Source organism: Oncorhynchus mykiss, chromosome 8, assembly GCF_013265735.2.
Source record: "Oncorhynchus mykiss isolate Arlee chromosome 8, USDA_OmykA_1.1, whole genome shotgun sequence".
NCBI classification, from domain to species: Eukaryota; Metazoa; Chordata; class Actinopteri; order Salmoniformes; family Salmonidae; genus Oncorhynchus; species Oncorhynchus mykiss.
The window spans coordinates 70,135,034-70,161,694 of record NC_048572.1 but is presented as its reverse complement, the minus strand read 5'-3'; the positions used below and the strand labels follow the sequence as shown (position 1 = coordinate 70,161,694).

Sequence of the window (26,661 nt, the reverse complement as noted above, 5' to 3'; positions counted from 1 at the left end):
CTCCAACTTAAATGACACCATTTCCATAAAAGTACCTTGGGTGAACTGGAATATAATGTCTCTAACTTAAACAACACTATCTTCCAGTCTACCCAAGCTACTTTAATGGAAATGGTGCGTCTTTAAATAAGACTTATCTCCACAATGCCCTCGCTGTAAAACAGAGACGGGTACTTCATTACACATGACATGGGCCTGCCCTAAACATTAATAAAGGAGGCTGGAGATGGAAAGAATTTGACATGAGGTCCTTCATAGGGAAGTAGGCCTGCATTTTACTCCCACGATGACAATCCTTGGAGATCGATCTGATCTACAGAGATGTAAGATTTTTTTTTGCTTAGCTATGACTATGACTAAAAAATGTATAACTGTGGAACCATGAGGATCCTTCCAATATCACTCAATGGATTAATGAGGTCAATGCCACTAGTAGAAGGTAGTCCATAGTCTTTTCATAAGAATTAGGATCCCTGGTTAGAATATACAGAGTCATTATAGACATTTATTAATTGATATGTGTAGGATATGTGATCTGAGGTAACAACTAAAATGGCGTGATGGCATATGAATGCAGGTGTTATTGTATGGTATGATGTGCAATTGGGATGTACTGTATGTTTTTTGGGGTGTTTGCTTTGTTTGTTGTACTTGTATAATTGAATTATTGAATTCTATGTGGAAAGAAATATAATAAACACAATTTTTCCACAAAAATAAACTAGCAATGTGGATGAACCAGAAATATCTGTTTTAGGCCAGGCCTACTGGAATTTGCCTGGGGCAACTTTAAAGCAGGCTCAACTTGCAAAACTGATCCGTTTACGTGTTCCTATACAAAAAATAACTTTGGGAGGGAGCTTTACCCCTACTCACTTCCTCACCATCAGCATGAGAAAAGATCAAGGAACCATAGAAGTGGACAAGTCAATAGGCATCTCATCAGATTCTATTCTATTTATCTGAGAGGACCAGCAGGTGTGATAGTAGAATGTCAGTCCTCTGCCTGAGAGAGATCTGCCGCAAGATGAGGAGCATCAAACAGACAGAGCTGGAGCCCCTGGTGAGACGAGCCAATCAGATTAGAACTGAAGTCACACAGGTAAGACATCACAGTGGCCTATCCTAGCCCTATATAGAACATAGAATGCTGTAAATAGAGTTAACAGTATCCCAGCGACACACGTTAACAGATTGCAGTACATTTATGGCAAAACTTTCACAGTTAGCTACTGTAATTCTATTTTACAGTACTGTACTGTAAAAAGCAATGCATTATAGGGGTTCAATGGTGTTGCACTGCACTGCTGTAAAAGTACTGTATCACCTGTTTTGCTGTGTATTTATAGCAGCATACTATGAATTATGGTGCAATGCTGTAAATGAGAACTTGTTCTCAACTGGCCTACCTGGTTAAATAAAAGTTAAATAAAATAAAAATTAATAAAAATGTTGTGGGCGGCGAAATAATCTCTGGCTCATGATCATATTTTGAGGCATACCTTGTATTTTGTTGAACCCATTAGTGAGAATACGGTACCCGACAGAATATACAGTACCATGCCATTTAAAAAAAAGATTTGTCCTGTAAATCTACAGTAACTTATTGGCTAATGTGCTGCCAGTAATTTACTGTAGCATACTGTGAATTATGGTGCATTGTGGGAAAATGTTGTGGGCGGTCAAAGAATCTTTGAGGCATGCGTTGTATTTTGTTGCACCCATGAGTGAGAATGTTGTACCCCACAGAATATACAGTACCATATTTTTTTTATACATATATATATTTGTCCTGTAAATCTACAGTAAGGTCCTTTTGCTCTGTTTTGCCCTTAATCCGGCCCTGCTAGTAGTCATGACAGTTTAGAAGCCTTTGTTAAGGCCTCTACAAGAACAAGTGATATAAAACCCAAAATATTTATTGGTATGCTGTAATATATAAATACATATTCACTGTTAGCAATTGGTGTAATATTATTACAGTACAACTTAACAATAAAGTACTGTATTGTTTATTTGCTATATATTTACTGCATCATTCTGTAAACTATAGTGCATTGTGGAAACATTTTGTGGAAGGAGAAAGAATCAGTGACACATTAACATATATTTGTTGCAAATCAAATCAAATCAAATGTATTTATATAGCCCTTCGTACATCCGCGGATATCTCAAAGTGTTGTACAGAAAACCACCCTAAAAACCCCAAACAGCAAGCAATGCAGGTGTAGAAAAACTCCCTAGAAAGGCCAAAACCTATGAAGAAACATAGAGATGAACCAGGCTATGTGGGGTGGCCAGTCCTCTTCTGGCTGTGCCGGGTGGAGATTATAACAGAACATGGCCAAGATGTTCAAAGATGTTTGACCTTCATGGTCAAATAATAATAATCACAGGCAGAACAGTTGAAACTGGAGCAGCAGCACGGCCAGGTGGACTGGGGACAGCAAGGAGTCATCATGTCAGGTAGTCCTGAGGCATGGTCCTAGGGCTCAGGTCCTCCGAGAGAGAGAAAGAAAGAGAGAAAGAGAGAATTAGAGAGAGCATACTTAAATTCACACAGGACACCGGATAGGACAGGAGAAGTACTCCAGATATAACAAACTGACCCTAGCCCCCGACACATAAACTACTGCAGCATAAATACTGGAGGCTGAGACAGGAGGGGTCAGGAGACACAGTGGCCCCATCCGATGAAACCCCCGGACAGGGCCAAACAGGAAGGATATAACCCCAGCCACTTTGCCAAAGCACAGCCCCCACACCACTAGAGGGATATATTCAACCACCAACTTACCATCCTGAGACAAAGATCTCCGCCACGGCACAACCCAAGGGGGGGCGCCAACCCAGACAGGACGATCACATCAGTGACTCAACCCACTCAAGTGACGCACCCCTCCTAGGGATGGTATGAAAGAGCCCTAGTAAGCCAGTGACTCAGCCCCTGTAATAGGGTTAGAGGCAGAGAATCCCAGTGGAAAGAGGCGAACCGGCCAGGCAGAGACAGCAAGGGCGGTTCGTTGCTCCAGAGCCTTTCTGTTCACCTTCACACTCCTGGGCCAGACTACACTCAATCATATGACCCACTGAAGAGATGAGTCTTCAGTAAAGACTTAAAGGTTGAGACCGAGTTTGCGTCTCTCACATGGGTAGGCAGACCATTCCATAAAAATGGAGCTCTATAGGAGAAAGCCATGCCTCCAGCTGTTTGCTTAGAAATTCTAGGGACAATTAGGAGGCCTGCGTCTTGTGACCGTAGCGTACGTGTAGGTATGTAGGGCAGGACCAAATCAGAGAGATAGGTAGGGGCAAGCCCATGTAATGCTTTGTAGGTTAGCAGTAAAATCTTGAAATCAGCCCTTGCCTTGTCAGGAAGCCAGTGTAGGGAGGCTAGCACTGGAGTAATATGATCACATTTTTTGGTTCTAGTCAGGATTCTAGCAGCCATATTTAGCACTAACTGAAGTTTATTTAGTGCTTTATCCGGGTAGCTGGAAAGTAGAGCATTGCAGTAGTCTAACCTAGAAGTGACAAAAGCATGGATACATTTTTCTGCATCATTTTTGGACAGAAAGTTTCTGATTTTTGCAGTGTTACGTAGATGGAAAAAAGAGAGATCAGGGTCCAGAGTAACGCCGAGGTACTTCACAGTTTTATTTGAGACGACTGTACATCCATTAAGATTAATTGTCAGATTCAACAGAAGTTCCTAATGTTTTGTGCACTCAGTGTACAGCCTAGGCCTATACACAACAAGCTACTTGGTTTGTAAAACAAAACACGTTCATGATTTGAATGTTTCGAACTGCAATATAATTGTTCTGAAACGCAAGCTGACCCTAAGTTTGAAATAATGCTTTCATTGCACCCATTAGTGAGAATGCTGTACCAATTGAACTGATATATTGTAGTAGTGTCCTACTAAGTTTGATGTATAGTGCCTTTGGAAAGAATTCAGACCCTTTGACTTTTCCACATTTTGTTACGTTACAGACTTATTTTTTCCCCTCATCAATCTACACACAATACCCCACAAAGACAAAGCGAAATACATTTTGATGATTTAGTACAAATAAAAAACAGAAATACCTCATTTACATCAGTATTCAGACCTGTCTATATAAAGTCCCTCAGTGCATGTCAGAGCAAAAACCAAGCCACGAGGTCTAAGGAATTATCCGTAGAGCTCAGAGACAGGATTGTATCAAGGCACAGATCTGGGAAGGGTACCAAAGTAATTCTGCAGCATTGAAGGTCCCCAAGAACACAGTGGCCTCCATCATTCTTAAATGGGAGAAGTTTGGAACAACCAAGACTCTTCCTAGAGTTGGCTGCCTGGCCAAACTGAGCAATCGGGGGAGAAGGGCCTTGGTCAGGGTGGTGACCAAGAACACTATGGTCACTCTGGCAGAGCTCCAGAGTTCCTCTGTGGAGATGGAAGAACCTTCCAGAAGGACAACCATCTCTGCAGCACGCCACCAATCAGGCCTTTATGGTAGAATGGCCAGACAGAAGCTACTCCTCAGTAAAAGGCACGTGACAGCCCGCTTGGAGTTTGCCGGAAGGCACCTAAAGGAATCTCAGACCATGAGAAACAAGATTATCTGGTCTGATTGAAGTGGATTTAACAGGTAACATCAATAAGTGATTGTTAAGGGAATTTGTATCAATAATGACTAATTATGTATACATTTCAATCAGGACTGACTAATCAGAATACTATTATGTTACTGTATATGTATGAATTTTCTTTTTAATCCTAGTACTGAATATAATGTGTGTAAATATAATCAAGAATTAGAACAATGACTGTCTGTTCCTTGGTAGAAATGAATGAACTATATCGCCAGACTGGCTAGAATGCTTATCTACACAGGCTGACCTTGGCTCTAGATGATGTGGGAAGGCTTGAGAACTGTACAGCCTTTGTACCAGTGTCAAGAAGAGACGGAACAGTTTAGAAAACGCTGATGTCATTTTCAGTTTATAACCTGTGATAAAATGTATCATGGGCAGTACTCACGAGAATAAACGCATCTGGTTGATTTCAAAGACTGGTCTCTGTCCATTTTATACAAATAAGGGTCTTACAAATTCTTATGAATTGACAGAGTGTTTGATTTTAATTGGGTATTAAAACATAGAGGAATTTAATTACTGTAAACAGTGATCATAGCTTTCACCTGGATTCACCAGGTCAGTCAATGTCATGGAATGAGCAGGTGTTCCTACTGTTTTGTGCACTCAGTGTACAGCCTAGGCCTATACACAACAAGCTCCTTGGTTTGTAAAACAAAACACGTTCATGATTTGAACGTTTCGAACTGCAATATAAGTGTTCAGAAACGCAAGCTGACCCTAAGTTTGAAATAATGCTTTCATTCCACCTGCCAGCTAATTCCACCTGCCACCTGCCAGCGGGAAGAACTATGAAAATCCGACCCAATGCAGGACTCTATAGTGTTTGTTCACATTTACTTTGTTTACAAACATTGGAGTAAAACAAGCTTATATTTTAGGTTCTGATAGGGTACGACAGTTGAACTAAGCTCATGAGGCATTTATAAGTTATATTCTATTTATACATCCAAAAATGTAGGCAATGTAGCAACTGTTGATTGCCCGTTTTTATATTAAGAGAACGTTCACTAAGTGCGTTGTTGGAGCATGTATCTGTAGGCTTATGATAGTTTAAAAGAAAGTCAGCGCTGCTCTCGGATCAGCTTTCTCCATTCAAATCTTACCTTAACATTATAATTATTCCACAATACTGACTACGAGTCAGCTCTTAGAGAGCTATGACCACCTACTGTATATGTTTGCAAATAGAGGAGGCTTAGTCTATTGCTAAATCAGCCCCAAGGGCCACCAGAGGGATTTGAACATGACACACAGAAAATACTAATAGGCTATTGGTACTATGACTTTGTGGCATTTGTGGTACAAATCCCATTCAAGTCATGGTACCAATATTAGCATTTTTCACATATCATGTTCAAATTATCTGCAAGTTGAGCTTCACAATCAATTATACTTTCGAATGATTTGGACATGATGTGTGAAAAATGCTAATATTGGTACTGAGACCAGGATTTGTGCCACAAATGCTAAAACAAAACCAAAGCATTGATTGCTATCAAATCGTGTCCAAAGACTGCTTATAGGGGAAGGAAACCAATATGTAATAACACATCCTAGATCTGAATGAATGAAATATTCTTATTAAATACTTTTTTCTTTACATAGTTGAATGTGCTGACAACAAAACCACACAAAAATTAGCAATGGAAATCAAATTTTATCAACCCATGGAGGTCTGGATTTGGAGTCACACTCAAAATTAAAGTGGAAAACCACACTACAGGCTGATCCAACTTTGATGTAATGTCCTTAAAACAAGTCAAAATGAGGCTCAGTAGTGTGTGTGGCCTCCACATGCCTGTATGACCTCCCTACAACGCCTGGGCATGCTCCTGATGAGGTGGCGGATGGTCTCCTGAGGGATCTCCTCCCAGACCTGGACTAAAGCATCTGCCAACTCCTGGACAGTCTGTGGTGCAACGTGGCGTTGGTGGATGGAGCGAGACATGATGTCCCAGATGTGCTCAATTGGATTCAGGTCTGGGGAACGGGCGGGCCAGTCCATAGCATCAATGCCTTCCTCTTGCAGGAACTGCTGACACACTCCAGCCACATGAGGTCTAGCATTGTCTTGCATTAGGAGGAACCCAGGGCCAACCGCACCAGCATATGGTCTCACAAGGGGTCTGAGGATCTCATCTCGGTACCTAATGGCAGTCAGGCTACCTCTGGCGAGCACATGGAGGGCTGTGCGGCCCCCCAAAGAAATGCCACCCCACACCATGACTGACCCACTGCCAAACCGGTCATGCTGGAGGATGTTGCAGGCAGCAGAACATTCTCCACGGCGTCTCCAGACTCTGTCACATGTGCTCAGTGTGAACCTGCTTTCATCTGTGAAGAGCACAGGGCGCCAGTGGCGAATTTGCCAATCTTGGTGTTCTCTGGCAAATGCCAAATGTCCTGCACGGAGTTGGGCTGTAAGCACAACCCACACCTGTGGACGTCGGGCCCTCATACCACCCTCATGGAGTCTGTTTCTGACCGTTTGAGCAGACACATGCACATTTGTGGCCTGCTGGAGGTCATTTTGCAGGGCTCTGGCAGTGCGCCTCCTGCTCCTCCTTGCACAAAGGCGGAGGTAGCGGTCCTGCTGCTGGGTTGTTGCCCTCCTACGGCCTCCTCCACATCTCCTGATGTACTGGCCTGTCTCCTGGTAGCGCCTCCATGCTCTGGACACTACGCTGACAGACACAGCAAACCTTCTTGCCACAGCTCGCATTGATGTGCCATCCTGGATGAGCTGCACTACCTGAGCCACTTGTGTGGGTTGTAGACTCCGTCTCATGCTACCACTAGAGTGAAAGCACCGCCAGCATTCAAAAGTGACCAAAACATCAGCCAGGAAGCATAGGAACTGATAAGTGGTCTGTGGTCATCACCTGCAGAACCACTCCTTTATTGGGGGTGTCTTGCTAATTGCCTATAATTTCCACCTGTTGTCTATTCCATTTGCACAACAGCATGTGAAATTTATTGTCAATCAGTGTTGCTTCCTAAGTGGACAGTTTGATTTCACAGAAGTGTGATTGACTTGGAGTTACATTGTGTTGTTTAAGTCTTCCCTTTATTTTTTTGAGCAGTGTATACGCCTATGCCCACACTCAGTGGTCAGTTTATTAGGTATATCAACCCATTCAGACAGTGAGTCACAAGTTCGTGACTTGCTACATAGAGATGATTGTGGACTACAGCAAAAAGAGGACCGAGCATGCCACCATCCTCATCGAAGGGGCTGCAGTGGAGCAGGTTGAGAGCTTCAAGTTCCTTGGTGTCCACATCACCAACAAACTAACATGGTCCAAGCACACCATGACAGTTGTGAACCGGGCACGACAAAACCTATTCCCCCTCAGGAGACTGAAAAGATTTGGCATGGTTCCTCAGATCCTCAAAAGGTTCTACAGCTGCACTATCGAGAGCATGACTGGTTGCATCACTGCCTGGTATGGCAAATGCTCTGCCTGCGACCGCAAAGCACTACAGAGGGTAGTGCGAACGGCCCAGTACATCATTGGGCCAAGCTTCCTGCCATCCAGGACCTCTATACCAGGCGGTGTCAGAGGAAGGCCCTAAAAATTGTCAAAGACTCCAGCCACTCTAGTCATAGACCATTCTCTCTGCTACCGCACGGCAACTGGTACCAGAGCGCCCAGTCTAGGTCCAAGAGGCTTTAAAACAGCTTCTACCACCAAGCCATAAGACTACTGAACATCTAGTCAAATGGCTACTCAGACTATTTGCAGCGTCCCCCCCACAGTGTACACCCTAGATGGGTGTATCTAATAAACTGGCCATTGAGTTTTCATTTGAATAATATTTTTAACCTGTGTTTGTTTGTAACAATTACCCAAGACAATGGGAACTTTGTTTTTGTAGTCAACTTTGTTCTGAGACAGATAAACATCTTGATTCTAAGTTTAGATCGTCTGTGTATAAAGTGATGCGCAAGGGCAAAAAAGCCTCTGACAACGCACTTAGTTGTTCTACTAGTGGTTTGAGGCAGTCAGTCAGTAAATAACGAGCGTCTTCCAGTGCAACTTTAGAAACAATGGTTTTAGGAAACAGCTCGGATATTTTATAATGCTCCTACGAAGGTTCTAAAGATGAACTTAGCCTTAGGTTTTGGGAAACCGGACCCTGATCTGATGTTAGTGACCTTGATTCTCAAGTCACATGTATGCCTACTATTTCAGACATAGAATAGCTAGATATATGTTGACTTGTGCATTCAGTTCATTGCATATTCACGTGAAACACAATATAGTATACAACTAATATATATACATGGACTCACACTGCAGTATGTCATCTGTTTCTGATAGGGAGGGAGGAAGCCCTGTAAGGATGTGATAGATGTCAGCTGGGGAGACAAACACAGAGGAGGGGTCCAACCCTTGACCTTCGTCCGACAGGTAATGTCCTCCCGACATTCAACCTTTCTGTCTGAGTGTCCACTGATAACCCTGCCTGTCTAAATATGGTGTATTTTCTGTTTTGCTTTAAACCTGTGTGTGTGTATGAGTATGTATGTGTTTGTGTGTGTGTGTGTGTGTGTGTGTGTGTGTGTGTGTGCGTGCGTGCGTGTGTGTGTGTGCGCGCGCCAGGTTCTTGCAGCCTGCCTCTACCCTCAGTTGATCCACAGTTACAAACTGCCAGGGGACGTTAGACAGAGGGTCCAAAGCCTGCTGGGAGCATGTGATGGGGGGAGTGTAGGTAAGGTGGACTGAAATTGGGTCCTGTTAGCTGTTAAATCCAGTATTTGCTACAAGCATTAACTGTGAATTCTTAGGGTTAAGTTTAGGCATTAACTCTGACTTTTTAATGTTAGGCATTAACTCTGAATGGTTAAGGTTAGGATAGGCTTAAAACAAAAAATTTGGCACCAGAGGCAGTTGCTCACCGCCATCACCTTAGCAAAATGAAAACTACTTGAAGGCAAGTGCTCACTGTTGCCTCTACTGGACGATTTCCACATCATCTCCCGACATGCTCAGACATGGATGGACGTTGAATACTGACTTGTATCACGGGTAACCTGGCTGGTATATGTGATGTGTGTTTACCTGTGTTTGTTCTTCTTCTCTATCTTATCAGGCTCATACACACCCACTGGTGGTATCTCTTATATACAGTGCAGTGTGTCCAACTTCATCTCTCGACGAGATGGTGGTGTACCATCGTCCCCCGAGAATATCTTCATGACCTCTGGCTCTCAAAGGTCAATAATGGTGAGAATCATCTTCACCACCATCATCATCATCACCATGTCTCTCATTCATCTTTCCCTCTCTATTTGCTGTTTTTAGCAAGTGTTGAAGATGCTGGCTGACTTCCACAATCAGGCCTCACTTCCGACAGGTGTGCTGACGGCTGTGCCCACCTACTCTTCCTTCAAAATGATGTTGCAAAGGCTCGGGGCAGTCATTGCTCCCTACTACCTAGATGAGGAGCAGGGTTGGGCAATGGAGGTGGAGGAGCTACGCAGAGCACTACAGGCCTCTAAGGATGTCTGCAACACAGTTGCCCTGTATGTCATCAACCCGGGGAATCCTACAGGTAACGTGTTGTTCCGGTTCCATGATGGTTGATACAGTAGTACTACACTATTTGTCCCTATGAAGAATGTAACGTAAACCTTTTTGCAGCCAAGTTACCTCAGCAGTATTTATGGATAGTCTCATTTGTTTTGTTGTTGCTAGGTCATGTTCAGAGCAGGAAGTGTATTGAAAAGGTGATCCGATTCGCTGCTGAGGAGAGGCTCTTCCTCATGGCTGATGAGGTGACTTCCTGTCTATATTTTCTCCTGGCAAATTGCTTATTTTCAATGACAAATATTTCACTTCCCTCTATATTGACTATGTAGTGAGTTGTTGTTCTGTCTTCCACGCACCCCTCGCTGTTTCATTCGATCCACAGGTGTATCAGGAAAGTGTGTTTGGGGAGGGCAGTGAGTTTGTCTCCTATAAGAAGGTTCTGTCTGAAATGGGGCCTCCTCTCTCTCACACAGTGGAGCTGGCCTCTTTCCACTCAGCATCCAAAGGCTTCATGGGCGAGTGAGTACTGTACAGCAGCACTGTCTGTCTTCTAAGGCAATAGACTAACGGATTCATGCATTCAACTGAAGGTGAACTGTATTAGGAGGTTTTGTAATTGACTGGTCTAAAGTTCAGAATGCCACCATGATGCATCTATTAGAATGCTGCTGGATGAATGAGACGAGGAAGGATTCAATTATCTGATTATCTGACACACACAGCAGAGGGGTGAGGATTTTATTGGCTTGTAAGGCTGTTAGGTATGGTTGTGGTGGTTGATTATTTCATGCAAAAAAGGAAGGCAAACAGAATATGCCACCCACTGGCATCACCATGAAAGGATTTGCTGTTTTCAGAAGGGGAAAAGGTGGTTAAATGGTAAGGTTAGGAGTGAAAAAAATCCTGAGGAGTGGTGATTTGGCAGTGAGAACAGCTGTAGTGGGAAGGGGTGGGGCATGGCCCAATTAGAGCAATTAGTCACATCAACAGAGGAGTGGTCTTCAATACATACATACTATAGCCTACTGTACTCTAAAATGATCTGGATCGTATTACCCCATTAGCTACTTAATTAAGTAATTAGCTACTAGCCTACTACTTCTTTAGAATGGTCAAATTCCTTCAGCATGAGCGTTAGCGCAAACATGGATTAGTGCCTTAGACAATGTATGAGCTGCCAACACAAACTCAATAGGGACAAAAGTAAATAAAATAGCTGGCAGTTCCCTAAGAGATCCACTTCAGGCTTCCTATGGTGTGAACGCCTGTACTGAAACCAGCAGGCCAGTGTTTGACCACTACTCTGTATGTCTCTCCTCCCTGCACAGGTGTGGGCTACGCGGAGGGTACGTGGAGCTGGTGAACCTTGACCCCGCCGTCATGAAGTACGCCTACACCATCTTTTCCACTGACATCTGTGCCCCTGTGACTGGTCAGCTAGCCCTGGAGCTCATGGCTAACCCTCCCAGGCCAGGGGACCCCTCATACCCGGTCTACGCCCAGGTGAGACCCATCAAAATAGATCAAACTACAGTATGACGTTAGGCTTAATAGATTGCATATGTCATGTAACATTTAGTCATAAGTAGTTTAATGATAGTGCTCTACAATCATTGAAGTCTCTAAAATAAGAAATAGTTCATCAAAATCAAACAAATGTATTCCTTTCCCTATTCACAACGGCACCTCAGTGTCCCATACAATATGCTCTACCCGTGTCCTTCTTTTCCGTCTTTTCTCCCATCTCCGCCAGGAGACCCAGTCTATCCGGGCCATGCTGGTCCATAACATGAACTGGGTCCCAGAGTTTCTGAACAATATCCCAGGGATCAGCTGTCAGCCGATGATGGGAGGAGCTTTCGTATTCCCCCGGCTGTATCTACCCCAAGCAGCCATTGAGAAGGCCAAGGTTAGTCATGGGGCAAATAGTACACTGTATGGTCAGGTAGAGCACTAGAATGACTACTGCTGTTTGTCATATGGGCATTTCAAGAGACATTCACCTTTTGGAGGAAAAACCATGTGATTCAACATGTGATTAATTCTAAATACTCTGGAGTTAATGATTTGATCTCTTATATATGTGAGTTTTCTATTTTCCATTGCAGGTGGTGGGGTTGCAGCCTGACCTGTGGTACTGTAAACGGTTACTAGAGGAGGCAGGAGTGTGTGTGGGACCGGGGTGTGAGTATGGACAGAAGGAAGGCACCCACCACATCAGGTACAATCCTCTCTCTGTCAACAGCTTCTGGACATAGAAATGTCACCATAAAACACTCCAGTAGTCAATGGCTCCATATCCACTACACATCCTATGCAAATGAACAGGGAAGCATAGCATTAGCCTCATCATTCTATTTAAATGGTTCTACTTCCCCACTGATTTGTTCTCATCTCTCTCTGTAGACTGTGTGTCATGACCCCAGTGGAGACCATGGAAGAGGTACTGAAACGCCTGAAGAACTTCCACCTGCACTTCCTCAAGGAGTTCTCCTGAAAACTGGCTTCACCTTACAGCCCAAAGATGAATAATACATTTAACTTCAGACACAATCACAGTACAGAGAAGAAAATTGCAACCAGTAACATTGTTTAACATCTTTATATTTCAACAGACCATATTTAAATAAAAAATAATGGTTAACAATACATTCATGTAATCATTATTTTGTCATCTTGACACCGTCTCGCTGTCATCTTGACACCGTCTCGCTGTCATCTTGACACCGTCTCACTGTAGTGCACAGGTCACTAGACACTCATTAACAGTCAGATTCATTCAACTTCTGCTTTTCAAAAAACAAATATACTTGAGTCCATAATCTAGTCAAACAAATGGATTTCCTCCCATATAGAGAGCAATCACAGTAGTATTTACAGTACCATGAGTTCACTCCTATTTAAATGGGGCTCTTGAAATATAGTTTAAGAGTCAAACCTTCAGGGCATGATGTATTTTCCTGAACTCCATTGTAAACTCAGTGTTCCCATTCATCTATATTTCCAAAAATTCTCATTATTTCTCCGTGTATCTCAGGTGAGGAGGACATTTAGAATGGGTAGTGAACTATGGATAGTATTGTACAGTTAACCGATATTACATGTCTTCTCAGATTTGTCAGCAGACCGTGCCTCGAGCATTTTGCATTGGTACTTTTTTCCTGACCAGAAAAATCTATGGACTCTTGCTACGGCCAGAGTTTTTTCAGGTCACAAAGCAGTACTCCATCCAGTGTTTTTTCAGGTCACAAAGCAGTACTCCATCCACAGTGCTTTGACATTCCTTTATTCCAATGCGAGTGAATCAGTCTACCTCAGAGTCACTGTGGCCACCGTTTGGCTGGGGGTCTGTATTGGACTCAGTATTGTTCAGCAGCTCCACCAATAGCGAGATGAGCTTGCCATCCTGTGTGATGTAATTGGCTGAGCTGTGTGGGTGGAGGTTGCGGTACAGCATGGTCTGGATGGAGGAGCGTAGCTCCCACAGCAGCTCCCATGTCTGGACAGACAGCTCACAGCGTACCAGCGACCGCCCCGGGAACGCCACCTCCACACGGTCACCATTCACTGAGAGAGGCAGGAAAGTGTTAAAGAGAGGAAACAAGGAAATATCCCTTATCCTTTATAACAATTCCACTCAATAGTCATTGGTATCGATAAAGCTAGTGAGGCCCTCAACGACATATCTGTAGCGTCAGCGCAAGTCTACGTGCAGTAGTTGGTACTGTAGAGATATCACCATTCACCAACAGTTTAATGCCACTCTAGGATTCATAAAATGGTGCTGAATTGAATTATACCTCTCTCAGTGATGTCACAGTCGGTGAGCAGAAGTAGGGCGAGGGGGTGGGCTGCTGAGGAGTCTCTGATGAAGACATTACCGTTGGACTTGATTGCACTGAAGAAGGTCAGCCAGCGACTGGGAAACTGCTCCTTTCCCCTGGAATAAGACAAGAATGGGTTCTTAATAAGCACACACACACACACACCATAAAATATAGGCGAATATATGAGAACACCCACAATACATACAAAAGTATGTGGACACCCTTCAAATGAGTGGATTCGGCTATTTCAGCCACACCCATTGCTGACAGGTGTATAAAATCGAGCACACAGCCATGCAATTGGCAGTATAATTGCATTGGCACTGGTAGGATGGCACCTTTACAACAAGTCCGTTGGTCAAATGTCTGCCCTTCTAGATCAGCCCCGCTCAACTGTAACTGCTGTTATTGTGAAGTGGAAATGTCTAGGAGCAACAACGGCTCAGCCGCAATGTGGTAGGCCACACAAGCTAACAGAACCGGACTGCCGAGTGCTGAAGTGCGTAAAAATGGTCTGTCCTCGGGTTGCAACACTCACTACCGAGTTCCAAACTGCCTCCGGATGCAACGTCAGTACAATAACTGTTCGTTGGGAGCTTCGTGAAATGGGTTTCCATGGCCGAGCAGCCGCACACAAGGCTAAGATCACTATGAGCAATGCCAAGAGTCGGCTGGAGTGGTGTAAAGCTCGCCACCATTGGACACGCATTCTCTGGAGTAATGAATCACGCTTCAGCATCTGGCAGTCCAACGGACGACTGGGTTTGGGGGATGCCAGGAGAACACTACCTACCCGAATGCATAGTGCCAACTGTAAAGTTTGGTGGAGGAGGAATAATGGTCTGGTGCTGTTATGGTTCGGGCTTGGCCTCTTAGTTCCAGTGAAGGGAAAACTTAACGTTACAGCATACAATGACATTCTAGGCGACTCTGTGAATCCAATTTTGTGGCAACAGTTTGGGGAAGGCCCTTTCCTGTTTTAGCATGACAATGCCCCTGTGCACAAAGCGAGCTCCATACAGAAATGGTTTGTCGAGATTGGTGTGGAAGAACTTGACTGGCCTGCACAGAGCCCCGGCCTCAACGAACACCTTTTGGGATGAATTGGAATACCGACTGCGAGCCAGGCCTAATCACAAAACATCAGTGCTGACCTCACTAATGGTCTTGAGACTGAATGGAAGCAAATCCCCGCAGAAATGTTCCAACATCTAGTGGAAAGCCTTCCCAGAAGAGTGGAGGCTGTTATAGCAGCAAAGGGTGGACCAACTCCATATTAATGCCCATGATTTTGGAATGATATGTGCGATGAGTAGGTGTCCACATACACTACATGACCAAAAGTACGTGCCCAGACACAGATCAATCACACCGTAACTAGAGGTCGACCGACTATGATTTTTCAACGCCAATACCGATAATTGGAGGACCAAAAAAGCCGATACCGATTAAATCGGCAGATTTTTTAAAATGTATTTGTAATAATGACAATTACAACAATACTGAATGAACACTTATTTTAATATAATACATCAATAAAATCAATGTAGCCTCAAGTAAATAGTGAAACATGTTCATCGCTGAAACATCTTCAACACCTGCATTGCTTGCTGTTTGGGTTTTTAGGCTGGGTTTCTGTACAGCTCTTTGAGATACCAGCTGATGTACGAAGGGCTATATAAATACATTTGATTTGAATTTGGTTTAAATAATGCAAAAACAAAGTGTTTTTAAAAGTAAAAGTGCAATATGTGCCATGTAAGAAAGCTAACGTTTCAGTTCCTTGCTCAGAACATGAGAACATATGAAAGCTGGTGGTTCCTTTTAACATGAGTCTTCAATATTCCCAGGTAAGAAGTTTGTTGTATTTATTAATAGGAATTATAGGACTATTTCCCTCTACACCATTTGTATTTCATTAACCTTTGACTATTAGATGTTCTTATAGGCACTTTAGTATTGCCAGTGCAACAGTATAGCTTCCATCCCTCTCCTCGCTCCTACCTGGGCTCGAACCAGCAACACAACGACAACAGCCACCATCGAAGCAGCGTTACCCATGCAGAGCAAGGGGAACAACTACTAGAAGGCTCAGAGCGCGCGCTAACTAGCTAGCCATTTCACTTCGGTTACACCAGCCTCATCTGGGAGTTGATAGGCTTGAAGTCATAAACAGCGCAATGCTTGATGGACAACGAAGAGCTGCTGGCAAAACACACTAAAGTGCTGTTTGAATGAATGTTTACGCGTCTGCCTCTGCCTTCCACCGCTCAGTCAGATACTTAGATACTTGTATGTTCAGTCAGATTATATGCAACACAGGACACGCTAGATAATATCTAGTAATATCATCAACCATGTGTAGTTAACTAGTGATTATGATTGATTGTTTTTTTATAAGATAAGTTTAATGCTAGCTAGCAACTTACCTTGGCATACTGCATTTGCATCTCCTTGTGGAGTGCAACGAGAGAGGCAGGCCGTTATTGCGTTGGACTAGTTAACTGTAAGGTTGCAAGATTGGATCCCCCGAGCTGACAAGGTGGAAATCTGTCTTTCTCCCCCTGAACGAGGCAGTTAACCCACCGTTCCTATACCGTCATTGAAAATAAGAATGTGTTCTTAACTGACTTGCCTAGTTAAAAAAAAGGTAAAAAGAAAATCAGCAAATTGGCGCCCCAAAAAAAATACAGATTTCTGATTGTTATGAAAACTTGAAATCGTCCCTAATTAATCGGCCATTCCGATTAATCGGTCGACCTCTAATCGTAAAACACACACAAAGAGCCAATTTATGCTTGATGCGAAAATGTGGTAGGAGACTCCATATGGAGGGTGTGATGCAATTGCGGAGGCTCCGGAGGCATGCAGAGGTCAAAATGAGCTCCGTACTGCATCGCCGTGTGCCACTCAAATTTTATAACAATGCAGAGGGCTCCGTAACTACCTGCCCTCCAGAACACCAGGACACCTACACCACCCGATGTCACAGGAAGGCCATAAAGATCATCAAGGACAACAACCACCCGAGCCACTGCCTGTTCACCCCACTATCATCCAGAAGGCGAGGTCAGAACAGGCGCATCAAAGCTGGGACCGAGAGACTGAAAAACAGCTTCTATCTCAAGGCCATCAGACTGTTAAACAGCCACCACTAACATTGAGTGGCTTCTGCCATACATGGAAAAAATGTATCACTAGTCACTTTAAACAATGCCACTTAATATAATGTTTACATACCCTACATTACTCATCTCATATGTATATACTGTACTCGATACCATCTACTGCATCTTGCCTATGCCGTTCTGTACCATCACTCATTCATATATCTTTATGAACATGTTCTTCATCACTTTACACTTGTGTGTATAAGGTAGCTGTTGTGAAATTGTTAAGTTAAATTACTCATTGGTTATTTCTGCATTGTCGGAACTAGAAGCACAAGCATTTCGCTACACTCGCATTAACATCTGCTAACCACGTGAATGTGACCAATAAAACTTGATTTGATATAGCTCCGCATTAACATGTTTGGTTGACGGTAGGTGGGGGCGGGAGGTCCTGTATAAACACAAACTCACATCCTTGACAACTTCCTTCACAACAGCTCTGCTCCACAAAGTGCAAGAAGTGTGAACGCCCTGACTTCTGCAGAGGCCGTAACACCGTAAACGTTGCACGGCCACTGCAGACGTCAGATTGACCATGCAGCGCTTAACACACACCTGTTGACGGAGGAGCGGTGTAGGAGCACTGGCCCACTCTGCGTACGGAAGGACAGGCTGTTGGGGCGGAAGCGACCTTTGGTCACTGCTCCCCTTTTCACCTGAGGCACAGAAACATAACAAGTGAGTCAGGATACTGAGTGCATAGTTTAAGCTATAGGAACCCGCAGACAGTCATTCTTCTGTTTGAGATTTAGATGTGTACCTGTATGAGGTTGGGGTAGAGTCCGGCCAGCAGCACAGCCTTGACCAGCTCGTCCTGGTGGCTGTGTTGGTTGTAGAGGGAGGAGGATCTCTGGCAGTCAGCTGAACGCTCCACCAGCCCAGCCTCAAGGAGGTTCTCACTGAACTGGGAAGTCAGACCTGGATCACACAAGACATCAATGATTAATAAAAACGTATGAAAATATATGGAATATGAATATCTATGGGAGACACTCAACAACCTGGGTCAGCCGGAGAACTGACTGAACCAATGACGAGGGCACGGAGTTTTACCTGGTCAGGTCACAAGGTAAGGAAAAACCCGACAACCAGGAGTTTACCCAATGTCTCCGTCTCTCTCACCATTGATGAAGCGCAGGCCGGCTCCAGACAGTGTGTATCTGTTCAAGTAGTCCTGTCTGGTCTCTCTGTCCCTCTCTTGCTGAACACTCCTCCAGCCCAACACGGCTCGACTGAACACCAGGTAATCACTGTAGCTTGAACCTCCCAGGTCTTCCTTAGCCTGGAGGGAAGGAAGTAGAAAGAGAGAGGGAGAAAGATGGAGGGGAAGAAAATATTGATAAAATGTGACAGAAAATCAACTAGTGTAATTCAAAATAAAAGACTAACTTAGATCATAAATAACAGGTAAATGCTGAAATGACCAGCAGACATTTACACTGCAATAGAAATGTGAACTTTGCAGGTTGTTATGGATCTATAATTAAAACTGCCCAAGTAGACGTGGACTAAGTCAGTGTCTGACCTTAGAGACCAGGGCTCTGTTCTGCATGCTGTTGTGGAAAGGGTCTCTGGTGAGACAGGCTGTGACTGACAGCAGGGGCAGGACACAGCGGAACAGAGCAGCAAGCACCAGCACCTTCCCCAGGCGCGGGTCACAGGACAGACAGGCTACTCTCTCCCCCAGGGGAGTCAGGGCCTCTGTCTTGTCCAGAACACCTAGGGAGAGGGAGGGGAGAGGAGTACTAAGAACAAAACACCAGTAAAAACACCAGTAACACACACACTTATACTTGGCCTTTTGAATGATTTGCTAAATCCCAACTCAAACAATCTGGATGAAAATGTTTTTCATCATGTGAGGACAGATCATTAGAGAGTCTCACCAATCTCTTGCAGGTTGCGAACAGCATCGGTCACAGCCTCTCGCTCTGGGCTGTCCAACACCTGCGATAAGAAATCCACTGCCTGGAGAGACCCACCAAGGGAACATCAATGTGTGACTACATGCAGAGACCTCACAATTACATTGACTGGCTCTTACACCACTACATCGTTCCTCTGTCAAATCCCTTCACCTTGCAGTGGGGGCTGTGGATCTTGGCCTGTACCACCAGGCTCTCCAGAGGGGTGCGTAGGATCTCAGGCACAGGGAAGGTCGTCATTGATTCCAGGCGTTGCCGTGGGAACAGGTGGTAGGCATGTCCGGGCTGGCATCGCCCCGCCCTCCCTCTACGCTGAGTGACGTTGGAGCGCGAGATCCAGACTGTGTCTAGACATGACACCTGGGGACCAGCAAGACAGAGGTTTGCAACACCACACTAGTATATTATAGTCCATCACCAGTTGGATTTGCGAACCCCAGCTTGACGGCTCCTGTAAGTACTAGGAATGTTTTCCATACACAATCTTAAAAAATTGGGAACAGGGATTTTTTTAGGAGAGCACCATTTATTGTCCTCTATTGAGGTGCTTTAAGATACCGTTTCTGCATTAATGGCTATATTATCTATTCACTGTGACAGAAGTGACCGTCACCTACCTTGGTCCGTGTGTCATAGTTCTGCTCCTTCTGAGAGCCCGCGTTTACTACATGAACAATGTCGTCGATGGTGATAGAGGTCTCAGCGATGTTGGTGGCCAGGACGATCTTCCTCCGGCCCTCAGGAGGGCGCTGGAACACGGTCTGCTGGTCACCCACCGACATACTTGAGTGTACTGGACAGAGAGAACATGGGGTCACTAATATAAGAATATTTTGAAGATAAATAAACAGAGATTGAGAGGATGCGAGGACGAGAGTACCAAACTAAATATAGTACTAATGGTTAATAGGGATTTGTAAATAGGAGTTGGGTCTCAGTTCAACAGCGGTTTAGAATCTCTGGAATGTCACTCCTGAACTCAGAGCTGCGTGTACTATGTCCTCTACATTGAGTCGGGGGCAGGATACTTGTTATTTGGCCATTGGCCAAGTTGTACTGCAAGGACTTCTGATTGGTCAACCCCAGGCTAGGGTGGGGGGGGGGGGGTAAATGGCATCCTGTTCCTTCGTTCAGTGGGGAAAAGCTGAGAACAGGGGAGACTGAACATCTACCTCCCAGCATTACATCTTGATTTATCCTCTCTAAATAAACCTATTTTTCTCCCCCTGATTTGCTTGGGAGTTTGTTTATTGAAGACTAACAAATTGCTAACACTGACATACTTGAGTGTACTGGACAGACAGAGGAGGAGCAGAGACATTAATTTATTATGATCCAGTCTCAAGACCGTTCCTTGTGCACTACATTTTAATTAGGTTCAGAATTCTTTCCTTACTATGTCACATTGTGATCTGACCAGGAATAATACAGGTAGCATGTTGTGAATGGGCAGCAGGACAGAAACCAAAGACAGACCCCTTATCCAGTCCTTACATGGTAGGATCATTTGAGAGCCAGACTGGAAGGTTGGCTTCTCCTCTAGTCTCTTCTGGACAGCCTTAATGTCCTGCCAACCTGGTAGGAAACACAGCACTGCACCTGTAAGAGAAATCATCAATGAATTAATCAACCATCAGTTAGATCAGACCTTAGCTTAACAGACATGGAGAGACAAGGGGAACAAAGAGTAAAACTAGGGGAGTGTTGAACTGTTGGTTACCTGGCTCTCCCTGTCTGTGGATGTGCTCTATCACATTAGCTACTAAGTCCAGGTCTGGCGTGGCATCATCCTTCTCCTAAAAAACATAGAAACACAGTCAATTTATGAACAAACATATACACCACCATTCAAAAGTTTGGGGTCACTTAGAAATGTCCTCGTTATTGAAAGGAAATGGCAGATTTTTTATGGAAAATCTACATACAGACGCGTACAGACGCGTACAGACGCCCATTATCAGCAACCATCACTCCTGTGTTCCAATGGCATGATGTGTTAGTTAATCCAAGTGTATCATTTTAAAAGGCTAATTGATCATCAGAAAACCTTTTTGCAATTATGTTAGCACAGCTGACAACTGTTGTTCTGATTTAACGAAGCAATAAAACTAGCCTCCTTTAGACTAGTTGAGTATCTGGAGCATCAGCATTTGTGGGTTCGATTACAGGCTCAAAACGGCCAGAAACAAAGAACTTTCTTCTGAAACTCGTCAATCTATTCCATGCGAGAAATTGCAAAGAAACTGAAGATCTCGTACAATGCTGTGTACTACTCCCTTCACAGAACAGCGCAAACTGGCTCTAACCAGAATAGAAAGTGGAGTGGGAGGCCCCGGGGTACAACTGAGTAAGAGGACAAGTATATTAGTGTCTAATTTGAGAAACAGACACCTCAAGTCCTCAGCTGGCAGCTTAATTAAATAGTACCCGCAAAACACCAGTCTCAACGTCAACAGTGAAAAGGTGACTCCGGGATGCTGGCCTTCTAGACAGAGTTGCAAAGAAAAAGCCATATCTCAGACTGGCCAATAAAAATAAAAGATTAAGATGGGCAAAAGAACAGACACTGGACAGAGGAACTCTGCCTAGAAGGCCAGCATCCCAGAATCGCCTCTTCACTTTGAGACTGGTGTTTGGTGGGTACTATTTAATGAAGCTGCCAGTTGAGGACTTGTGAGGACTTGTGTCCTCTTACTCAGTTGTGCACCGGGGACTCCCACTTTCTATTCTGGTTAGAGCCAGCTTCTTCAGTTTCCTGGCAATTTCTCGCATGGAATAGATTGAAGAGTTTCAGAAGGAAGTTCTTTGTTTCTGGCCATTTTGAGCCTGTAATAGAACCCACATGTGATGCTCCAGATACTCAACTACTCTAAAGGAGGCCAGTTTTATTGCGTCTTTAAAATCAGGACAACAGTTTTCAGCTGTGCTAACATAATTGCAAAATGGTTTTCTAATGATCAATTAGCCTTTTAAAATAATAAACTTGGATTAGCTAACACAACGTGCCATTGGAACACAGGAGTGATGGTTGCTGATAACGGGCTTCTGTACACCTATGTAGATATCCCATAAAAAAAATCTGCCGTTTCCAGCTACAATAGTTATTTACAACACTAACAATGTCTACATTGTATTTATGATCAATTTGATGTTATTTCAATGGACAAAAAAAAGGACATTTCTAAGTGACCCCAAATTTTTGAACGGTAGTGTACATATGAAAGAAAACAGGCAGGAATGTACAAGCGCCGTCAATTATTGAAAACTACTAACGTCCACCCCTCAGCAGTTATCACCTTACTCACCCGTCCCTGCAGGTCTGTCCTTGCCGGGGGTGGCGGTGGTCTCCCCATCTCCCTAAGGACCTCCTCCAGGTACCGATCCCTGACAGGGTGCATGAACCCGGGAACACTGACCACAGGGCAGTCCCCGAAGTACTGGGCCAGCCTCTGGTTATCCCCTGTGGCGCTCATCAGCACGACGCGGAGGTTGGGGTTGTCCCTTAGGGCGGGTCGCAGCAGGGCCAGCAGCAGGTCCGTATTGACGTCCCTCTCGTGGACCTCATCCACCACCACATGGCTAACCCCCCTCAGGGAGGCGTTACCCTGCAGCTTCCTCAGTAACACCCCCACCGTCATGAAGAGAAGGGCCCCACCGCTGTGCTCCGGGGGACGGCTCTCCAGACGCACCTAGAGGGTGGGGGGGTCATGGGAGAGTGAGTGACAGCGCAAATGTCCAATGAACGAGAGAAGTTGACCTACAGTAGAGGGAGTGACAGCTCAAATGTTAGTAGGGCGGGACGATACCAGTATCGCAAAAAAAATGTTGATGGCAAAAACATAAACACGAAGCAGACCGAACTCTTCGGTCTTTTAAAATCTTGCTGTCTGTAAAATTTTGTGTGCTACAGCTTGGAAAATAAATACATGTGACTGAATGACAACATAATGTCGTGTTTCCAACATCAGGGCCATTTTCCTAGAGGTTAAATCCAATTCATGTTTTGTTTCCTTGCCAGGATACTAACGAGTATTGCAATAATGGTATTGTACCGGCCCTAATGGTTAGTTAGTCTGTGATTCTGGTGACAACAGCATTTGATCTAATTATAAACAGCATGCTCCCTGTAACTCACCTGATACCCTACAGAGCGTTTGAGGGCGGGGCCCATCTCGTGGGCAACACGGTGAGCCACTGACACAGCGCTAATCCTCCGAGGCTGGGTGACCAAGATGTTACACTCCGCTCCCTCCCCGATCCGCACACGCCCCTCCAGAAGGAAGAGCGGGATACGCGTTGTCTTGCCACATCCCGTCTCCCCAGCAACCACAATGACCCTGGAGGACTCCACCGCTGACACAACGCGTTCCCGGTGGGAGTCGACTGGGAGCTCCACCCCCAGGCCAGGCCCTGCCCTCTCCCACTCCTCCTGTAGGTCGGAGCTCAGCTGCTCGGCCTCCTGGGTAGAGAGGGGCCGGTATGGCCTGCCTGTGATGGCGTCTGTGACAAGGTCCTCTTCCTCCTCTTCGTCCTGCTGGTTCAACCTTTGCTGGCTTCTCTCCTCCTCCTCCTCCCACAGCTTCTGCATCTCTGTCGCCACTGGATACTGGACAATTCAAGACATGAGCACAAACAGAGGCAATGAAGTAAATTCCTGGCCAATGTCGTTAGCTACACAGCCTGATTTTCCAGTGTTGATGATGCAGGATAACCAACCTGTGTGAGGTATTCTCTGGTGCTATGCTCCAAGTACTCGGGTATCTCCAGATGGCAGGGCTCTCTGTCTCTCTGCCCCGCCTCACGCATCTCCTCCTTGTGGTACTTAGCATGGGTCAGAGGTTGGTTGTCCTCATCTAGCAGCTCCATTTCCTGGAGAGAGTATAGACAAAGTTGAGCATTGAGCACCAAACGGAACAAAATGGATGCAATAAGACACCTATAGTTGTATTCCTTTGCAAAATATGTTTTAACATAAACGTTCCCTTCCATGCGTTAATGAACACAACCCTGGTATGGGAATGCATGTTTGAAAACAGAATCTAACAGACATATTATAAACAAATGCATGATTAATTCTCTGTGCTCTTTCATCTGTGGTCCTCACCTTCAGTTTGAGACAGGCCAGTGCAGCAGCTCTCCTCTCTGCCTCGACTCTGCGAAGAGCCGAGGCCACAAACGTAATCTCCTCTGGCCATCGCATGGTCAGCTCACATCTCTTCATCTTACCGCCCACCGTCTTGTACTGTACCAGTTCCTGTAGAGGAGAACGGGAGAGTGAGTGACAGTTCAGAGATGAGGGACATAGCTTTAGACAGGTTGTATGATAGCTTATAACAAGTGTTATGACAGGCTGCATTATGGCGCATGTTGGACCTATAGGAGACAGAGACAGTTACTGACCCTGAATCTGTTGGAGGACGTGGCCACCTGGATGACCCTGGTCAGCAGAGCTTTAGGATTTACGAACATGGAAAGAGCCTGGGAGAGCTCAGAATTCTCCTCAGGTGCCCTGTATACACTGACATGTGCAGCACAATAAACCAAACCATCAACTAAAAAGTGAATCAGGTCCCCTGCAAAATCAGCAAAGTATAAGCCATAATACATTGGTAATGAGTAGGATCCATAGTAACAGGAGGATACCTTGATTGTATGTGAGGTTCCAAGGATCCATTCTGGAGGTCTCTTCTAGGCACATGGACATCTGTCCACCGACACTCCTCCAGGTCCTGTAAGGCTGACAGTGGCGGTCTTCGCCCTCGTCCCACACTCCTCCTGGCCACCTGATTGTCTGGACCCAGCACACCCATCTCCTGCAGCGATGAGAGGGAGAGAAAGAAGTGAGAGACACTGACGAAAGCAATGCACAATACTCCTGGTACAAAGTGAGACAGGTCCTGCTGTAATTATTTAAGGGTAGGGCTTTTCTCTTACCCTCAGCTTGTGACAGGCAGCAGCAGCAGCGTATCGTTCAGCATCAATCTTCTTGCGAGCAAAGCCCTCCACCTCCATCTTGCTGGGCCAGAGGAGTGTGACAGTGGCTCTCTGAAAACAGACACGTATAGCAACAGTGAAACAATTCTTAGACAATGGACTTTGTTTGGGAAAAGGCATCATCTGTCAAACAAGATGTGTTGCAATCACAGGTGGCTGGTGGCACCTTAATTGAGGAGGACACGCTCATGGTAACAGCTGGAACGGTATCAATCACATCAAACACTTAAAAAGATATATATTTTTAAATGTAACCTTTATTTAACTGGGCAAGTCAGTTAAGAACAAATTCTTATTTACAATGATGGCCTACACAGGCCAAACCCGGACAACACTGGGCCAATTGTGTGCCACCCTATGGGACTCCCAATCATAGCCGGTTGTGATACAGCCTGGATTCGAAACAGGATGTCTGTAGTGACGCCTTTAACATTGAGACGCAGTGCCTTAGACCGCTGCGGCACTCAGAATTTCCATGTTCCATTCCAGCCATTATTATGAGCCGTCCTCCCCTCACCAGCCTCCTGTGGTTGCAATAGTCCACCTAATGCCTTGTCTCTCTGACCTTGAGACCCCCATCCTCTGTGCAATGGTACTGGATGTGTTGGGAGAGGTCAGACACCCCAAGCGACCGGGATATGGTGGTAAACAGCAGGCTCTTCGGTTCAGGGAACTCTTTCAGCAGCTCACTACCTGATATGAATGATGAAAGACGGAGGTCAATTACTCAGCTAGCTATCTTGACAACTTAGCAAGATATCATTGTCATACAACTTGAAATAGAGACATGTAGATAACTAGCTAATGGCAATGTAAGCAACTTTTCGGTCAGTAAGCTAGCTAACTTTTAATGACGATTACTTCTGAACGTTTGTCTCAAGGTGCTTTTCTCCGGCTTGGACCTAGCACCAGTCAACTCAATTCAACAGCATTTCTCACTCACCCCGTCTTGTCTGGCCCGCTGACGCTGCAGTGTCCTGATTGCTCTTGGCTTTTGTCTTGTACCACCGGACCCGATTGTAATTGTGTCCAATTGTGTTCCCTGTATCCAAAGATTTCCCAAGGTTACACAACGCTCTGAGTCGCACGAGTACTGAACCGGGCAGCGCCATGTTTGAAATACAAACGCCGGCTGTTTCGCACTTCCTTAGTGACAGCACGAAATAGGTAATGACACGTGCATACACTGCCACCATCTGGCGTGGAGTGGAAAGGTGCCACTCCACAATACGTTACTGCTGTAAAGTGGCATTTTACAAACAAAAAATGATCATTAAGAAAGTACAGTTAGTTTCTATTCATTCATTAACTCATTTATTTATTTAGCCAGACAAGTTCTTAGAAGACCCCCTTAAAATTGCCCATAAGGCAAAGCCAATGGACCTTAAATGACCATTGTCTTAAATGCCCACATGGCAATTATTATTACAGTTAGAAAATTACTGTTAGATGCCAATCAGTCTTCAATGTGATGCCACCTGTCAGAAACTGACAAGCAGCTGGAGAGTGGATGGTCTCATCCCAGCCAGGGGTGGCAGGTAGCCTAGTGGTTAGCGCATTG

At 44.9% G+C, this 26,661-nt stretch overlaps 2 protein-coding genes across 3 annotated transcripts; one reads left to right on the top strand and one right to left on the bottom strand.

Moving 5' to 3' along the window:
* Positions 1-867: 867 nt before the first annotated feature.
* Positions 868-12,847, top strand: LOC110530971 (alanine aminotransferase 2). Its single transcript, XM_036986070.1, has 11 exons — positions 868-1,102; positions 8,970-9,059; positions 9,252-9,360; positions 9,742-9,875; positions 9,954-10,203; positions 10,347-10,426; positions 10,564-10,700; positions 11,510-11,684; positions 11,935-12,090; positions 12,290-12,402; positions 12,588-12,847. Exons 1-11 carry the CDS (start codon positions 992-994, stop codon positions 12,676-12,678), a joined length of 1,446 nt encoding a protein of 481 aa, XP_036841965.1. The 5' UTR covers positions 868-991; the 3' UTR covers positions 12,679-12,847.
* Positions 12,765-26,240, bottom strand: dhx30 (DEAH (Asp-Glu-Ala-His) box helicase 30). Of its 2 annotated transcripts, XM_021613516.2 has the most exons (20): positions 26,044-26,240; positions 25,666-25,793; positions 25,041-25,151; positions 24,750-24,919; positions 24,507-24,624; positions 24,211-24,360; positions 23,823-23,975; positions 23,242-23,712; positions 22,412-22,795; positions 20,827-20,902; positions 20,601-20,705; positions 19,724-19,899; positions 19,260-19,466; positions 19,068-19,149; positions 18,707-18,900; positions 18,304-18,463; positions 17,942-18,099; positions 17,737-17,837; positions 13,982-14,121; positions 12,765-13,748 (listed from the first exon to the last, which is right to left on the bottom strand). In XM_021613516.2, exons 1-20 carry the CDS (start codon positions 26,210-26,212, stop codon positions 13,486-13,488), a joined length of 3,516 nt encoding a protein of 1,171 aa, XP_021469191.2. In that variant the 5' UTR covers positions 26,213-26,240; the 3' UTR covers positions 12,765-13,485. The 2 variants fall into 2 exon arrangements, with proteins under 2 accessions (XP_021469191.2, XP_036841964.1); XM_036986069.1 differs by lacking the exon at positions 26,044-26,240 and having other exon boundaries at positions 25,645-25,754.
* Positions 26,241-26,661: the final 421 nt, after the last annotated feature.

Coding starts and splice junctions, on each gene's coding strand:
- LOC110530971 (XM_036986070.1), top strand. CDS start 992: ATGTCAGTCCTCTGCCTGAGAGAGATCTGCCGCAAGATGAGGAGCATC. Junction 9,060..9,251: donor CCTTGACCTTCGTCCGACAG/GTAATGTCCTCC, acceptor TGCGCGCGCCAG/GTTCTTGCAGCCTGCCTCTA. Junction 9,361..9,741: donor ATGTGATGGGGGGAGTGTAG/GTAAGGTGGACT, acceptor CTATCTTATCAG/GCTCATACACACCCACTGGT.
- dhx30 (XM_021613516.2), bottom strand. CDS start 26,212: ATGGCGCTGCCCGGTTCAGTACTCGTGCGACTCAGAGCGTTGTGTAAC. Junction 19,150..19,259: donor TCCACAGCCCCCACTGCAAG/GTGAAGGGATTT, acceptor GGGTCTCTCCAG/GCAGTGGATTTCTTATCGCA. Junction 18,464..18,706: donor ACAGAGCCCTGGTCTCTAAG/GTCAGACACTGA, acceptor CCTTCCCTCCAG/GCTAAGGAAGACCTGGGAGG.